Genomic DNA, 19535 nt, shown 5'->3' with positions numbered 1-19535 from the left:
AATGGAGCAGATGGTGAGGGCATTTGATGCACAATGACCACTGCTGAGACCTCGACAGTATTTCTTACCACCTACTGGTCCACCCAATCAATGGATAAAATCCAGCTGGGCCTCTGAATGGATGCAGGCCACGCAAGTTCTTGGGTCTGCTGCATCCTGCCAAAAGCTGTGCTACCAGCAGAATTCTGCTGTGTGGGCTTGCATGTCTGGCTAGAAGTCAGGTTGGACATTGGGTGTCATTCTCGGCCAGAAGGATTGCCTAATGTTCCTTGTCGCTCCCGAGAGGGAGTACCCGATCTGTCACTGGATCCAGTTGTGGCCATGACATACACATCAGCTAATCACCCCCTCCCCTCCTCGTGCCAGTGAAGGGGACTGCCAGCAACACCTGTCTCAGCCCATCCCTGAAAACTGCCGGTGCTCCTTGGTTCGCCCCCTGGACACAGCCACAGTTTCGTTACAGCTTGTGCTCACAGCATCATTACTAGCAGTGACAACAGCCAACAACCAAACTGGCACAGGACTTGCAATCCATGAAGGTTGAGTCACTCCCTACAACACTGCAGTCACCACCAGTTTCAATGCCTCAGCAGTAATTACAGCCTCGAGAGGGCCAAGGCAACGAGAAATTGGGATGCCGTTGGAGCCAATGGCAGGGCTGCCCCCACGATGCTCGTTCTTGCCCCAGCAGTTGTAACACAGGTATAGTCATTTGTGATGCTAAATGTCTGTTAGAAGGGGAGGGATTTCGTATAACTGCCAGACTCGGACAACGACATCAGGGTTGGCCATCCAGAGCTGTACAGTGTCACACCCGCACCATGGGCGGCATAGTGTCAGTTGGCAAGACCCTCTAGTAGCGTAGGCAATGAGGAAAGTGTATTTTTAGTTACGTTGTTGCATCCAAAGCTTACCAGTTGGAGATGTTACCATTTGCACACAGTGACACACTTGTACTTCATTGCTCCTCTCTGTTATCATTCAGGTTTTGCATGTACGCTACCGATGATTCTTGGCTTCACGACTGAAGGAAGGAAGGAAGCTTAGAGTTAAACACCCTGTCATGAGAGACGGAGCATAAGTTTGCATCATGAAGGGATGGGAAAGAAATTGGCATGGCCTTTTTGAAGGAACCATGCAGGAATTTGCTTGGAGCAATTTGGGGACATCATGGAAAACCTAAATCTGGACAGTTGGATGGGTATTTGAACAGTCATCCTCCCAAGAGTGAGTCCAGTATGTTAATCATTGTGCCAGCTCTCCCACCTCACATGGTTTCATGATTGAATTCCTCTCAGTTTGTCATTTCAGATTTTGTATGGCGAACTGTCATCCAGTCGGTCTATTTTTTTTCCTGGCGACTTACCGTTTTTTTTTCTCTAAGACTACTTAGAGACAATCCCCCAGCTCTGCAGCATGTTTGAAAAAGTTTTGTAAATAGGTCTCTGTTGTTACAAAAATAACTTGGGAGCAAAGGAGACCAATCACTGAACACTAAAAGCATTGTGTCATTGTCAGGAACAAGTAAAAGAGTGAAAGCTTTGCTAGATTTTTGATTAATACTATTTAGTGAGGGGTCTCCTTCACTGTTAAATTATGTACATTCTGCCAGAATTTTCCTTACCATGTTCTCAGTTTTTATTTCTATAAACAACTATTTTCTTTGAAAACTACCAATGCATTCATTACACATTATTCTGCCAGTGGGAAATAAACAATAACTACTTAATAAAACTGGGTAAACAGCAACTTTTGTGAATGTACTGGCTTTTTGCTAAATTTGTATGTTTCATTTAGGTGGCATAAGAACACAAACTGATCAGCAAGAACATTGCAACCACCAACCTACAAGTAATATAAGACAATCCAGGCGATAGTGTCACCTGGTGAAAAGTGACTGTTAGTCAGATACATGTATGGTGCATGCAGTATCAATGAGAGTCTGTGTGTACAATGGGGAAGGCTCGCAATCTGAGTTTGACCGAGGGCAGATTGTGATGGCTTGGAGTCTCGGCATGAGCGTTTCAGAAACTGCACAACTTTTTGAGTGTTTGAGGAATGCTGTGGTGAGTGTCTCCAATGTGTGGCAGAACCAAGGTGAAACCACATTGAGATGTTGTGGGATTGGGCGGCCACCTCTCATTATGGATGTCGGACGTCGTAGGCTGGGCAGACTGTAAAACAGGACAGGCAGCAAACTGTGGTGGAACGAACATCAGACTTTAATGCTGCGCACAGTACAAGTGTGTCTGAACACACAATGTACTGAACACTCCTAACGATGGGTCTTCGCAGCCAGCGACCCATGCAAGTGTCATCCTAACATCACCAACTATGACTGAAATGGGCATGTGTCCACTGGCCCTGGATGTTGGCTCAGTTGCAGAGCATTGCACGGTCTTCTTCATCATGCTGATGGGAGGGCACGAATCCATCGTCTTACAGGGTAACAGTTTTTGGTGCTGGTACTTCAGGATGGAGACAAGCTGGTGGCAGCTCCATTATGCTCTGGAGAGCATTCATGTGTGCAGCCATGGGTCTGGTGAGCTTGTGCAAGGCACCATGATGGCCAAAGAATATATTACACTGGTTACAGACCATGTACATCTACATCTACATCCGTACTCCGCAAGCCACTTGACGGTGTGTGGCGGAGGGTACCTTAACTACCTCTATCGGTTCTCCCTTCTATTCCAGTCTCATATTGTTCGTGGAAAGAAGGATTGTCGGTATGCCTCTGTGTGGGCTCTGATCTCTGATTTTCTCCTATGGTCTCTTCGCGAGATATACGTAGGAGGGAGCAATATACTGCTTGACTCCTCGGTGAAGGTATGTTCTCGAAACTTCAACAAAAGCCGAGCTACTGAGCATCTCTCCTGCAGAGTCTTCCACTGGAGTTTATCTATCATCTCCGTAATGCTTTCGCGATTACTAAATGATCCTGTAACGAAGCGCGCTGCTCTCCGTTGGATCTTCTCTATATCTTCTATCAACCCTACCTGGTACGGACCCCACACTGCTGAGCAGTATTCAAGCAGTGGGCAAACAAGCATACTGTAACCTACTTCCTTTGTTTTCGGATTGCATTTCCTTAGGATTCTTCCAATGAATCTCAGTCTGGCATCTGCTTTACTGACGATCAACTTTATATGATCATTCCATTTTAAATCACTCCTAATGCTTACTCCCAGATAATTAATGGAATTAACTGCTTCCAGTTGCTGGCCTGCCATATTGTAGGTAAATGATAAGGGATCTTTCTTTCTATGTATTCGCAGCACATTACACTTTTCTACATTAAGATGCACCATGCGTCAATTCGCTGCAGATCCTCTTGCATTTCAGTACAATTTTCCATTGTTCAACCTCTCGATATATCACAGCATCCCTTCAAGACAATTATATTTCCTGGCAGCATTTTTCAACAAGACAATGTGCCATGCCACAAGGCCAGGAGTGTTGCGGACTGGTTTGAGGAACACAGTGATGAGTCCCAACTAATGTGCTGGCCCCCCAACTCGTCAGATCTGAATCTGACTGAACCCATCTGGGATGTGATTGAACATGTAGTCAGAGCTTCCCTCCCCCCCTCAGATGTTTTTCTCTTGTCAGTAATATAGAAACAAACACACACACACACACACACACACACACACACACACACACACACACACACACACACACACACACGTGGCTCTTACATACCACTTTTTCTAAATTTTTCATGATTTTGCTCAGTTCCATCTAAAAATGAGCTGTGTAAAATTTACTTTCAGTAGGATTAAGGGATAGGTATCCCCAGTCCTCCAAAATCTGAAAATTCAGAAAACAAGTCCACAAAATATTACTTCTTCACAGCAAATTTATTCATTTCGTAATGTAGGCACATTGTTTACTTCAGTCTCTTTTACTGAATGTGTTGTCGTTGCATAGATCATACTGTTCAGGAATAATGAGAAGTCAGTGACCCTAAGATGGTTAGAAAGAGGACAGAGCAAGCTGAGCCATTACATTTTACAGAACAACGCACTTTGTCTTTCAACTTTGAGGGTAGCCAACAGTCGTAGCAAGTATGATGTCTTTCAGTTATTTTACGATAGATAATTCAATTGTTCAAGTAGTATTTGTATAAAATAACTGCAAGCAAATTCCATCTGTCAAATAAGCTTTCTTTCACAATTTGCAGTATTTAATTTAACTGGTTGACAAAGTGTCACCCTTGCTTTGTGCGCGGTGAGACTTTCTTGGGAAAAGCACAAATTCTGCCATAGGAAACAAGAAACTGCAATCTAAAATTAGAAGCTTTGTATGAGAAATGGAGGCAACTACAAAAATATGGTGTATTTTAAAAATTTACTTCATTAATTCTTGGGGAAGCATCATATTGTGGTGTATTTTTTTGTATTCTTGACGCTGTCCTTCATGCAAGGCAAACGGAGGAAGCCAATTATTGCTTACAAATGTTTGTGTTCCATGATGAATGTGAATCTCACCACAAGAAGAGAAATCAATCTGTATTATTTGTATTTTCCTTGATGTGTGATCTATGCCCCTTCTGCAAACCAAAGTGGTGTAGGCTTATTTTTTTCCATCTTCCTATCAAAATTCATTAAATATCAGAGTGACAATCACAATATTTCTGTGTAGCTTAAAAAACTGAAAAATCAGTTTATAGAACCTTTCTCATGAATCTGACAGCTGTACATTTTTTGATATTAATTAGCCTTATGAATCAATATAAAAAATGCACCAAATCATGATATAGAATCATCTGATGAAGCCCAAGAGGTTTTAAGTAGTAATCAATCAAATCCCAGATATCTAAGATAATTGAATTGAACTATTTGTCTAATAAGATAAGAATTTTTTTTACCAGATTCGACTTGAGTGAGGAAATCCTACATGTAGCTAATATACTGAAAATTGTAGATATTCTGGACTATAATACATTAGGAGATGCAGCACTAGCGGAAGTAAAGCTATGAGGATGGGCCGTGAGTCATGCTTGGGCAGCTCAGTCGATAGAGCACTTGTCTGCAAAAGGGAAAGGTCCCGAGTTTGAGTGTTAATCTGGCACACAGTTCACATCTGCCAGGAAGTTACAACACATTACTTTCAAATAAATAAATCAAGTAAAATAAGGTTACAGAAGTAATACATACTCCAGGATGTTACAGAATGTTGTCATATATTTTTAGTATCTGACGAGAGACTTCTTGAAAGAGTCAAGAATTTAAACTGAAAGTGTTATTTTATCTTTGTATTTACATAACAACATTGTACATAAGAGTGTTGCAGATTCTATTATTATAATTAATATGGCATTGGTAATTAAACTGAGTAATGAATATACAGGTTAATCAGCTACCTCTGTGTTACAGTATACAAGATAAAAAAAAAAATGAATTTTTTAAGTGAATTTTCTTTTCATTCTTTTTTGGCAAGTACAAGGATCAAGGGTGCAAGCCCTTCTTTGTTCTATTGAGACAACTCTTTTTTGTGCAATGGAACCAAATTAGGAGTGGCAGGGAATCAAACCAAAAAAATTAAAGAGCCACCTTAACGAGCGCGCGCACCCACGCACACGCACACCCACACGCACCTCTTGGGTAACCTAGATGAAACCTTAACTTCCCAAAACCCAAACCCTTTAGCTGGTTCAGGTTCATTAATGATATCTTCGTGATTTGTAATCAGAGTCGAGGTACCCTATTTCATTCCTCCACGATATCAACACCTCTTCTCTCATTTGCTTCACCTGGTTATCCTCAGCTCTAGATGCCGCCTTCCTGGGTATGATGTACACCTCTATGATGGCTTCATCCATATTCTGTCCACATCAAGCCCATTAACCTCCTACAGTACCTGCATTCCGACAATTGTTGCCCCTTCCACAACAAATTCACTTGTATACAGGGTGGTCCCGAATTCATGGTACAAACTTTAATGGTAGGTGCAGGACATTGTAACAAGGATATATTGTATAGGAATGTATAGTCCCAGGTGACGCGGTGAGGCGTAAACAGGGGAAATAACGGCCGAAAGGAAAACGAAAGATTTTATTGAAATCGTTGTTGACAAGTGTCATGTTTACAGTAAGTGTTCAAAATTGCGTCCACCATGAGCGATACATGCTTGACAGCGTCGGTGCAGCGATTGGCGTACACGTTCAAAGATGCCTGGTATTTCACGCACACCTGCAGCAGCTACAGATATGCGAGCAACGAGATCCTCATCTGAGTCAACTGGAGTCTCATAAACAAGACTCTTAAGATGTCCCCATAAAAAGTAATCGAGGCAAGAGAAATCAGGAGATCGGGGTGGCCAAGGGACTGGTCCACCACGCCCAATCCATCTAGCACCAAACGTGGCATTCAGGTAATTCCGTACAGCAGTGCTGAAGTGTGCTGGCGCTCCATCGTGCTGAAACCACATGCGGTTACGAATGGCGAGCGGAACATCTTGCAGCAGTTCTGGTAACAACTTCTTGCAGAAAAATACGATAGCTTTCGCCACAGAGTCGCGTGGGTAGTAAGTATGGCCCAATCAAAAAGTCGTTCACAATACCAGCCCACACATTAATACCGAAACGTTGTTGATACGCATGTGGACGTGTTGCATGTGGATTATCTGTTGCCCACACATGGGAATTGTGCGCATTAAAGACACCCTCGCGTGAAAATGTCGCTTCATCTGTAAATAGCACATGACCTACGAAATCCGGCTGCAACGCACATTGCTGCAACAACCACTGGCAGAAGTTCACGCGAAGAGGATAATCTGCCGGATTCAATGCTTGTACTTTTTGAAAATGGAAGGGGTGTAAGCGATTTTCATTTAACACTCTGCATACAGTCTGATGACTCACATGTACGTCACGCGCAACAGTTCTTGTGCTTGACTCGGGTCTATCAGCCACTATGTTCAAGATGCGTTCTTCCAGTCTTGGAGTGCGTACAGCTCTTAATCGACCAGCGTCATGTCTGTTGACGTCGAACGTACCTGTTTCACAAAGTTGACGATGTAACCGTTGAAAAATTCTATGATCCGGCATTCGTCGATTAGGATACTCCGCGCGATACATTCGTAACGCAGCTCTGGCGTTACCATTTGCACGGCCGTACATGTAATGCATGTCTGCTTTTTCTGCATACGTAAAGTCACCCATCGTCTACGGCAGCACAATTGTGAATGGCGCTTGTCCCTACTGCGATACATCATGTTCATCTACTGCCCTCTACCGGCAGTGACACCAACCGATCACTCCATTTCTCTTTCCCCTGTTTACGCCTCACCGCGTCACCTGCGACTATACATTCCTATACAATAAATCCTTGTTACAATGTCCTGTACCTACCATTAAAGTTTGTACCATGAATTCGGGACCACCCTGTATAACCTGGCCACTCATGGATGACACATCTGCAGTGATGAGAAATCACTTGCTCAGTAAGGTGAAGGTCTCACCAAGGCTTTCATGACAGCAAATATCCCCAAAATCTTGTATGCAGACAGATTTCCCATATAATATACTGAAACTCCCCAAATCATACAACCACTGAGAACCAGCTACAGAGGAGTATGCCAATCATCCAATATCATACTTTATTGGAACAACTGAAGCACATACTTTGCGAGAGCTCTCACCATTTATCATTGTGCACACAAAATAAGGAACACCTTACCCACAATCTTTCAACCCTTTCTAAAGTGGTATTCCTTTCCTCAACCAGTCTATACAATATTCTGGTCCTTTTTTATACCACACCCATTTCCAATCCCTTGACACATGGGACATATCTCTGCAGAAGACCCATGTGCCGGACCTGTCCAATACACCCATCCAGCACATCCTAGTTCCTACTCCAATATAGGTTGCTGCTGCTGCTGCTGTTGTTGTTGTTGTTGTTGTGGGCTTCAGTCCGAAGACTAGTTTGATGCAGCCCTCCACAGTACTCTATCACATGGAAGCCTCTTCATCTCCGAACAACTAACTGCAACTTACATCCTTCTGAATCTGCTTACTGCATTCACTTCTTGGTCTCCCTCTACGATTTCTACTCCCACACTTCCCTCATAATGTATCCTATCAACCAAACCTTTCTTTTAGTCAAGTTGTGCCACAAATTTCTTATCTCCCAAATTATATTCAGTACCCACCTAGGAACACACCCTCACTTCATGAGCCACTGAAGAGGCGTTCGGTATGGTATTTAAACCAGGGAATGGGAGCAAAGTTTGATGATCAGGAATTTTACATTCAACCAGAACTTTCTATTACCACATCAATTTTCATTAATGTATATTCTGATGTCTTGTTCCACATTCATGAAGGTTCTCCTTGAAGGAATGAATGAAGTGAATCATATCCACAACAAAGCTTCATTAAGTCACAGTGGCAGCTAGACTTATACATGGGTCACCCAAAAATTAAGTTTCCCCAGAACTACGATGTAACAATCATATGACAGCTTGACAAGTCTCATTGCCTATTGTCAGGAGCACTGCAGCAGTGGTTGACAATGACGGCTCTTATTCTTGCTCCCACCAACTGTGAGGGTCAGTCTGTAATATAGTTTCTTAATGCACAAAACAGAGTGCTAATTGAAATTTGTCATCACCTGGGTGAGATGTATGGGCAACAGATGTCATGAGCAATGTTATTGGTGTAGAGAATTTTCTGAGGTTGTCAAAGAGTCCTCACTGAAGAGAGGACCATCATTCGTCAATGATAACCTTGTGTGGCAGCACATACGGACAACTATCACTCCGTAATTATGGATCTCAGCAGCTACATACTGCACATATCACGACCCTTGTTGCATAAAATTGCAACTAAGCACCTGCTGATTCCTCAACAGGATCTTCATGGATGATGAAACCTGGATTGCTCACTTTACCCAGGAAACCAAGCAGCAGTTGATGCATTGGTATCAGAGTGGATCCCCGCTGAAAATGAAATTCAAATACAGTGTGCAGTTTAAACAGACCGTGTCAGTGTGGAAAGTGATGCATACAGTGTTCTGGCCAGGAAAGGCATTTTGCTCACTGACTTCCTGCCCTCTGCCAACTGTTACAGAGCTGTTCTGATCCATGATAATTCATGTCCACATACAGCTCAGTGCACAACTGTTCTGAAGTAGTTCAGCTGAGAAATGTTTGATCACCCACCTTTAAGTTTTGCTCTCACTCCAAGTGATATCCATCTTTCCTTGCATCTTAAGAAATTCCTAGCTTCCAATCAGCATATTCACCATAATGAAGAGCTGAAAATGACTCTCACATGCTGGTTCCACTCCCATGTTACAGATTTCTTTGACATAGACTACAAAAGATCATCCCAAGTTATGACAAGTGTCTCAATTCTGGTGGTGATTATGTTGAAGAAATACTTAAAATATTGCTGTACCTATGCCAATATACATTTTTCATGTAACAGTTTTCTTTTAAAAAAATACACAAATAAATAAATATAAGTGTAAAATGAATGTGCGGTGTCTGTTCTTTCAAATATGTCCAAAAGAACAGACACCACACTAAATCTGCAGCTGTGGTACATATTATGTAAATGGAAGGTGGAGGAAAGGGGGGGGGGAGAGAAAGGAAAGGGACTGTTTATGTCAAATGCATTAGGACTGCATGCAGAATCAGTGGCAGTGAGTGAAAATGTGTGTTGGACCAGGATTTGACCCCGAGATTCTCCTGCTTGCTAGGCAAGTTGCGTTGACCACTGCACCACCAGGAAACAGCTGGTTGGTTGGTTGATTTATTTGGGGGAGGGAACCAAACAGTGAGATCATCAGTCCCCTTTCAAAGGAACCATCCCAGCATTTGCCTGAAGTGATTTAGGGAAATCATGGAAAACCTAAATCAGGACAACCGGATGCGGGTTTGAATCATTGTCCTCCTGAATGCGAGTCCAGTGTACTAACAACTGCGCCACCTCCCTCGGTCAGGAGACAACATTTATCACAATTATATGGACTACTTCGGCACATCTTCTGGCTGATTGACATTCCCACCTGGCACCACCTACCCACAGTCTATGTCCATGTCCGAAACAGCAGACACCATGCATTCATATAATTGATTCATCTCAATGGGCAATAAACCCATCACCTTCAGAGCGGATGCACAATTAAGTCTCATCTCCGGCGGGAATTCATCACTCCAAAATCCATGACATTACATAAATGTGTGAAAGCATGCAGTTGCAGCAGTTTGTGGGTGGAGTGATCACTATGGAGGGTTGGTAGAGCCTTTCTTCTAGTTGTCAGAATGGCAATGACTCTCCCCCTGGGAACAGTGAATTCGATAGTTTGGCAAGGGCTGTGGGAGTCCGTCAGAGCTGAAGGTGGCTGCAGCAAGTCAGACGGTGTGCATATGAACTCTTTATTACTCCAACAAGCTACATCAGTTACAGGTACATGCTGTGTTCTGGTAGTGTTGCCCGGCATCGACCAACAGTGTTCGTGTTCCAGAGGCATGCTGAGACATCAATCTGGTAGCCCATTGCAAAGCGACGCTGTGGTGAACTGTCTGTGCAGCACCATGGTGGCTCAGTGGGGCTGATCGACCATAGCTGAGTTGGCAGCTGGTGGCAGAATCACATCAGTCACATTATAATGCCTGCAACAATCTGAGAACTATCACTTAAACTTTAAACTGAAGCTCTCACCACGAGAGATCTATCTAATGTATTATGCCCCATGAGTCCCTCAATATCACTAACTTATTTAACCGTAGGCACTTTCCCAACTACAATCTGTATCTTTTAGTGAATTTACAATATTCCATAAAGCTTCTTAGCACCTAATATGTTCTCCTTTACATTGATTCTGACAGTTATCCAAGGCGGATTTTCTGCTAGCATGTGCACTGTTACAGGGAAAATCAGGTGTGGTTTAACTGATGAAATCAGATGGAATTACTTGTTTCTATCTGTGTGGTGCCTTCAGCGTATTGCTGCTTTGAGTCAGTGCCATATAATGGAAAGATAAATTCAGACCATAAGATACTGTTGTAACACTGACCTACATTTCACTTTGTCAGAACTGTCACAATTGTTCACAACTACCCAACTGGAAAATAAAATAAGCAGTAGGAGAATAGCACAGTAATGAAAAAAGAAAAGCTCCACACATGCCTAAGGTGCTCTGTGGATGTCAAACTACATGTGTACTAGTGTCAACCCTTGCAGAACTCAATCTATAATAATGTCTTCAGTTACCTATTATGTAAATAATCATTTCCTATTTATTCTTGTATATACTTCCTGAACACAGACTCGCCGTAATACCTGATATATTTTACACAGAAAGGGTAAAACGGGAGAAACACAAAATCAAGAAAAACAGAAACAAGACGGTACAAAAACACATTCTGCTACTTGCTTGCTCTGCCGATGACTTCAGCATCTATGCCAACCCTACTGCTGTCATCAAAATTTAGCAGTGCTGTAAGATAGACTGTTGCTACTGCCCGCCCCTCCCCCTTCCCCAAATTGGACGTAAAAATGTAGCAAGTCAGGGGTATATGGAGGGGTGGAAGAGTAGTTGTTCTAGTTGTCAGGAGGGTAATGGCTCTCCCACCTGGGCATTGTCAGTTTGAAGGGTTGACAAGAGCAAAGGGGGTCCATCAAAGGTGAAGGTGGCTGCGGCAAGACAGATGGCATGCTTGTAAACTCTTTATCACTGCTGCAGCAGTTACAGGTGCACGCTCTCATTTTCCAATGCAGCCCAGTGTCGACCCATGGCACCCCTCTTCCTCAGGGATGATCAGGTGGTGATCCTGCGGCCCACACCGAAGCAATGCTGTGGCATATCATCTTCGCAGCAGTGTGGTGGCTTGGTGGTGCTGACAGACTATGAGCTGAGTAAGAAGCTGGTAGCATAGGCCCTTGTGGCTGTGGCTGGCATTGGCCTGTGAAGCCTGCAGTGCTGGTTGGCACAGAGGTGGGCTGACGATGTTGACAGCTGTCCAGTGTATGGTGGAGTGGTCTAGCAGCACTTGACTGCTGTTTGAATACTGGATACAAATAATGCACTGCTGGTTGGCACAGTACTGCATCAACAGCTCATTACGAGAACCATGGCACATGTTGACATAAAGTGTGACGGTAAGGTGTGATGGTTCTGCAAGTCGGCTATGTCGACAGTCACATGCCTTCGGGGTGGTAATTGGGAACACTGTATTCCAAATTTACTTTGTGTTGTCATGCTCCCCATGCAGAATTTTAGTTCACTGTACACAATGACAGCCCACAGACTGCTGACAGAGTTTGTAACCCCAGTCACTTTTTTTGTGACATGTTGAGTTGAAACCTCGGATACAATACACTTACTGCATGTCAAAACTACGAGAATGATACAGTATATTTTGAACAATTTCACAGTCTATTCATTTTAAAAATGAAATATACTTCTATAAAACGGCATTCTCTAAAAAGTGATGCAGCTTACCTGATGGGATGTTCACCACAAGCTTTTGGTCGCTCCATAACAGAGACCCATTTGTCATCATAACTAAAGAGTGACAGATCTAGATATGGAGAGCAGCTGTATGACTGAGCGCTGATTGGTAGTTGTGTTAACATTCGTTTGGTTGCCTCTGTTACACCACCAAACCGTGCACTCACAAATGTTTGCTTACAACGCTGCTGGATCACCCTGTATCGCAAACATCAGTTTCATTAAAAATAAATGCAAAACTAGAAAATTCTGCAGGAGATATAATGCAGTAAAAGACCACTAAAGAGAGAACTTCACAATACATTATGTGGGCCACAGCTTATTCTCACCAAAATTACATGACAGTAGGCCTAAAGCCTATCTGGATATTCTTCTTTACATGACCTTGCAATCAAATAAAATAAAGTACAGAAAAGTCATTAACTTATAATACAGCGACATAGTAAAAAGCAACATTGATGAAAGTGGCATCCGACTAAAACTGTGTGATGAGTAAAGATAACATTAAATGGATATGGTTAGCACTACCTATGTATATAAGCAAGAACTGGAATATGAAAGCGTTAATTAGGAACTTACATTATTCAGAACATGCACACATACAGGGGCACAGCTACATTTTTGCAGTACTACTGGTCAACTCGTTTCTTCTGTCTCAGCTCATGCCCAATCATTTAACAACAACTGCAAAATATGGTTCCGCAATGGAATCATTTTAACCATTTTTAGCATTTTAGATGAATTTGCCACTTATATAGTAATTACAACAGAGGATGCTGTGCGACCAGGTATAGTTGTGGTGGTACACAGTATTGATTTTAGAATTAAAAGTGCCTGAAGATCATGTTATAGAGCTTCAAACTTGATAGTAAAAGAATATCCCAGCTAGTGGAGACAAAGTAATAAGAGACAAGTCTTTATTCTCCACTAGTACACACAGAAATACTGGAAGTTGCGAAATATGGACTAAAATTGCATACATGTTCTAACCTGCTCCTGCACCCTATCTCTGTCCATCTTCTTGTACTTCCTATCTTCGTCCAGCTCCTCCCCCTCCCCCTCCCCTCTTCCTTTGTCCATCACTCCCCCCTCCCATCTCTTCCATCACATCACACCCCCCCCCTTCTGATCCTGAACCTTGTTTATTGCTACCGCAAACAAAACCTTAATGCAGAATTGAAGTTGCTTAAAATGAGTGGGTTAACATGTTGGGATCATTGGTATACAGGGTATTAGGGACACCCATCCAGTTGCTGGATCTGTGAGGATGTTAGCTTTAATGGCAGTATTTCACAGTTTTAATCAAGAACGTCTTGAGATGTTAAATTTAATGTAAAACAGTCAAGAACTTTGAGATTTTTGCTAACATTTCCCCTTTATATATTACATATATGTATTTGTACACTACATATATTAAAATATAGTACACTATACCCATTCAAATGTTTATTAAAGCATCGTATAAAAGTCTGAAGAACTTTTCAAGATTTTTTGTAACTAAGTGCCAATGTACTTGCCATTGCCAAATGACAGCATGGTGGAGAGCTGTCAGGGTTGGACTTCAGTTCAGTAGTTTTCATTCGACATGGTTAGATTAGATTAGTACTTGTTCCATAGATCACGAATACGACACTTCATAATGATGTGGAACGTGTCAGGTTAATAAAAGGTGCCTATACAATGAAAGTGCTGGCAGGTCGACAGACACACAAACGAACACAAACATACACACAAAATTCAAGCTTTCGCAACAAACTGTTGCCTCATCAGGAAAGAGGGAAGGAGAGGGAAAGACGAAAGGATGTGGGTTTTAAGGGAGAGGGTAAGGAGTCATTCCAGTCCCGGGAGCAGAAAGACTTACCTTAGGGGGAAAAAAGGACGGGTATACACTCGCACACACACACATATATACATCCATCCACACATATACAGACACAAGCAGACATATTTAAAGACCCAAATATGTCTGCTTGTGTCTGTATATGTGTGGATGGATATGTGTGTGCGTGCGCGAGTGTATACTCGTCCATCATCGACTCCTTACCCTCTCCCTTAAAACCCACATCCTTTCGTCTTTCCCTCTCCTTCCCTCTTTCCTGATGAGGCAACAGTTTGTTGCGAAAGCTTGAATTTTGTGTGTATGTTTGTGTGTCTGTCGACCTGCCAGCACTTTCATTTGGTAAGTCACATCATCTTTGTTTTTAGGTGTGTGTGTGTATATATATATATATATATTCCCACGTGGAATGTTTCCCTCTATTTTTTTAAATATATATATATTAAAAAAATAGAGGGAAGCATTCCACTTGGGAATATATATATATGTAAAAAGAAAGATGATGAGACTTACCAAACAAAAGCGCTGGCAGGTCGATAGACACACAAACAAACACAAACATACACACAAAATTCTAGCTTCCGCAACCAACAGTTGCCTCGTCAGGAAAGAGGGAAGGAGAGGGAAAGACAAAAGGATATGGGTTTTAAGGGAGAGGGTAAGGAGTCATTCCAATCCCGGGAGCGGAAAGACTTACCTTAGGAGGAAAATAGGACAGGTATACACTCGTACACACACACATATCCATCCGCATATACACAGACACAAGCAGACATTTGTAAAGGCAAATAGTTTGGGCAGAGATGTCAGTCGGGGCGGAAGTACAAAGGCAAAGATGATGTTGAAAGACAGGTGAGGTATGAGCGGCGGCAAATTGAAATTAGAAATTAGCGGAGATTGAGGCCTGGCGGATAGCGAGAAGAGAGGATATGCTGAAGGGCAAGTTCCCATCTCCAGAGTTCTGACAGGTTGGTGTTAGTGGGAAGTATCCAGATAACCCGGACGGTGTAACACTGTGTCAAGATGTGCTGGCCGTGCACCAAGGCATGTTTAGCCACAGGGTGATCCTCATTACCAACAAACACTGTCTGCCTGTGTCCATTCATGCGAATGGACAGTTTGTTACTGGTCATTCCCACATAGAACGCTTCACAGTGTACGCAGGTCAGTTGGTAAATCACGTGGGTGCTTTCACACGTGGCTCTGCCTTTGATCGTATACACCTTCCGGGTTACAGGACTGGAATAGGTGGTGGTCGGAGGGTGCATGGGACAGGTTTTACACCAGGGGCGGTTACAGGGGTAGGAGCCAGAGGGTAGGGAAGGTGGTTTGGGGATTTCATAGGGATGAACTAAGAGGTTACGAAGGTTAGGTGGGCAGCGGAAAGACACTCTTGGTGGAGTGGGGAGGATTTCATGAAGGATGGATCTCATTTCAGGGCAGGATTTGAGGAAGTCGTATCCCTGCTGGAGAGCCACATTCAGAATCTGATCCAGTCCCGGAAAGTATCCTGTCACAAGTGGGGCACTTTTGGGGTTCTTCTGTGGAAGGTTCTGGGTTTGAGGAGATGAGGAAGTGGCTCTGGTTATTTGCTTCTGTACCAGGTCGGGAGGGTAGTTACGGGATGCAAAAGCTGTTTTCAGGTTGTTGGTGTAATGGTTCAAGGATTCCGGACTGGAGCAGATTCGTTTGCCACGAAGACCTAGGCTGTAGGGAAGGGACCGTTTGATGTGGAATGGGTGGCAGCTGTCATAATGGAGGTACTGTTGCTTATTGGTGGGTTTGATGTGGACGGACGTGTGAAGCTGGCCATTGGACAGGTGGAGGTCAACGTCAAGGAAAGTGGCATGGGATTTAGAGTAGGACCAGGTGAATCTGATGGAACCAAAGGAGTTGAGGTTGGAGAGGAAATTCTGGAGTTCTTCTTCACTGTGAGTCCAGATCATGAAAATGTCATCAATAAATCTGTACCAAACTTTGGGTTGGCAGGCCTGGGTAACCAAGAAAGCTTCCTCTAAGCGACCCGTGAATAGGTTGGCGTACGAGGGGGCCATCCTGGTACCCATAGCTGTTCCCTTTAATTGTTGGTATGTCTGGCCTTCAAAAGTGAAGAAGTTGTGGGTCAGGATGAAGCTGGCTAAGGTAATGAGGAAAGAGGTTTTAGGTAGGGTGGCAGGTGATCGGCGTGAAAGGAAGTGCTCCACCGCAGCGAGGCCCTGGACATGCGGAATATTTGTGTATAAGGAAGTGGCATCAATGGTAACAAGGATGGTTTCCGGGGGTAACAGACTGGGTAGGGATTCCAGGCGTTCGAGGAAGTGGTTGGTGTCTTTGATGAAGGATGGGAGACTGCCTACGTAGATCAACACCTTCAACCCATTACATGCTATTACTTTTGAATTCGTTCGGATTGTTGATAACAAATTTCATAAGTGAAAATATATATATACCTAAAAACAAAGATGATGTGACTTACCAAATATATATATATATATAAAATAGAGGGAAACATTCCACGTGGGAAAATATATCTAAAAACAAAGATGATGTGACTTACCAAACAAAAGCACTGGCAGGTCGATAGACACACAAACAAACACAAACATACACACAAAATTCTAGCTTTCGCAACCAACGGTTGCCTCGTCAGGAAAGAGGGAAGGAGAGGGAAAGACAAAAGTTCCCTCTCCTTCCCTCTTTCCTGACGAGGCAACCGTTGGTTGTGAAAGCTAGAATTTTGTGTGTATGTTTGTGTGTCTATCGACCTGCCAGCGCTTTTGTTTGGTAAGTCTCATCGTCTTTCTTTTTAGATATATTTTTCCCACGTGGAATGTTTCCCTCTATTATGTATATATTTTGTGAGGCTACAGTGAAGATTTATAGCTCTTTAAATAAGTGTCTGCAGGATGATCTTGGATGAGCTCCAGCAATTATTCTGATTACACGCTTTTGTGCAATGAACACTCTTTTACTCAATGATGAGTTACCCCAGAATATGATGCCATAGGAAAGCAGAGAATGAAAATAGGTGTGGTAAGCTAATTTACTCAGATGTATATCACCAAAATTTGCAATGACTAATAGCATAAGTAGCTGAACTCAAACATTTCAGTACCACGGTACTATAGGTTTTAATTTTAATGCTGACTGTGCCTTATGTAAGCATGTTATAGTAATTTTATGCTTGTGAAGAAGGCTAGATTAATTTAGCCAAAACCTGGTAAAGACCAGAAAATTTGTGCAACTGAGGCTCATTCTTCAAAATATTAGTCTATCACAGTTGCTGATGGGGCTGTAATATGCTAAAAATTCTTTTTGGTAACTGTTAAATATCTTGTATTTATGTTGTAGGATACATAAGGAAGTATGTAACACCTCCTGTGCCCAATCTCCACCACTATGCAAGCAGCAGGACTCTCCATAACATTTCTTTAACCCAGAACTCAGTCAGAAAATATAAATCTACAAACTTGTCTTTCTTGTCCAGTCCTATCACAGTCAAGACAAAAAGGGGTGATCATCTCCCCTCAAGCCTTTCATCCACAGAACCTAGTCTCATGTCTTACATTTCAAAAATCTAACTTCGGTAATCCATGGAGGTTTCCCTATAAAAACTTTGAATATCTCATGATACCTTGAAGAACAATGTTTCAATGTCTCAACGACTGTTAGGTTTGACAATTGTAGAGGCAGATCAATAACCAAGTTGGGGAAGGGTGGGGGAGGAAGCAGTTGTAGCTCATTTAACAAATCAATGTTTTCCTCACAGTGAAACCACAGAAAATCTAAATCACGATGATTAAATTTGATTTGAACCACAACTTCTATAATATCCTAAATCAATGCCTTGATGACTGTGTCATCATTCTCAAAGGAATATGGAAAATGACTGTATAGCACTTGTAAACTCATGTTTTCACTACCCACATGCCTAACATTTAGTCCCAATCTAAATGAAATGGAACTATATTAGATACTTTTTTTTCTTTCTTTTTTTTAAAAAAAGAATATGCAACTATCATTGGTTTGACATCTAGTTTCCACACAGGCTTTTCCACAGCTGTCTATACACAGAGATGTGTCATCTTTCCACAGATATCTCCTTAATATTCTGAACATAATGGTTACCAAATCCAGCTCCCTGAAAACCAATGCTCTGATAATGTCCAACTGGCAGAAAAAATATCAGCACTGACTGACTGTTGGGACTAAGTGCAAGCATCTCCACCAGCTTTGAAACAACTCAACGAATAGTCTGTGAAAGTCATTTTCACACAGTTTTGTGTGTGTGTGTGTGTGTGTGTGTGTGTGTGTGTGTGTGTGTGTGTGTGTGTGTGCACGCACGTGCTGTGGGGGGAAGGGAGACTGGAATGTCACAGCAGAATTCAACAATGTCAGTTGTTCAGTGACCTTACTGGCACCGCAATGAATAATGACAGAGATGAGGTCAAAATATTGACTTCTGCCTTTTAAAACTACTGTTCCTTCTGCCAATCAACAAATGAATCGAAAATATTGAGATACACGATTAGAGAAGAGAAATCAGTTAAAATTGCTCAACAGAGGAAATACAACAGGACCTGATGGTAATCCTGTGCGCTTTTCCATATGTTATTTAAAAGAACGTGCTCCAATTCTGGCAGCAGTGTATCATAGACTGTTGAAGTGATGACATGTCTAAAGCAATTTTGGTCCAAACCAAATGTAGGTTTTCAAAAAGGGTCGTCTGACATACACAACGCTATAAATCTATATCATTGCAGAATTATGGAACGTCTTATGCTAATGTATCATATTACTTAAGAAACCAAATGTCTTCTCTATAATAGGAATCAACGTGGACTCTACAAACTTTGAATCTTTGGAACTCTGCTTCCTCTGTTCTTTCACAAAATGTTGTATGATGTGTCTCGTGTAGATGCTGCATGCTTTGAGTTCTGGAAGGCTTTCAATACACTTCAGCGTTACTGAACAAAATACAAGTTCACACAATATCAAACCTGATTTATATTTATGGTGAAATGACCACACAAAACTAGTGGTAGGAAATGTAGACAGCTGAGAAATTCACTAGAGCTGTTTATTAATCAGTAGGTTAAACAACATTTAACAGTGATCACGATACATATTTTTGTATTGTATCATCAAGACATTCTCTTCATAGTCCCATTTTGTATAGGCCACCACTTCCTCATGTCCCCTTGGCACAATATTTGACAATGTAACCT

The 19535-nt window shown here is 42.3% G+C and overlaps 1 protein-coding gene across 2 annotated transcripts in view; it reads right to left on the bottom strand.

Moving 5' to 3' along the window:
• The window catches only part of LOC126095201 (DET1 homolog), a 45330-nt gene that overhangs the window by 19563 nt on the left and 6232 nt on the right, over positions 1-19535 (bottom strand). Inside the window, exons 3-4 of one of the 2 annotated variants that reach the window (XM_049909934.1) lie at positions 12462-12668; positions 10386-10594 (exon numbers count right to left, since the gene is read on the bottom strand). In XM_049909934.1, the coding sequence (XP_049765891.1) occupies positions 10414-10594; positions 12462-12668 (388 nt within the window). In that variant the 3' untranslated portion in view covers positions 10386-10413. Of the gene's footprint in view, positions 1-10385; positions 10595-12461; positions 12669-19535 lie in introns of those variants that run through there. The other variant, XM_049909933.1, reaches the window with a different exon arrangement.

The sequence above is a fragment of the Schistocerca cancellata genome, chromosome 8 (assembly GCF_023864275.1).
Source record: "Schistocerca cancellata isolate TAMUIC-IGC-003103 chromosome 8, iqSchCanc2.1, whole genome shotgun sequence".
Classification (NCBI taxonomy): domain Eukaryota; kingdom Metazoa; phylum Arthropoda; class Insecta; order Orthoptera; family Acrididae; genus Schistocerca; species Schistocerca cancellata.
This window is presented reverse-complemented; position numbering and strand designations above follow the sequence as displayed.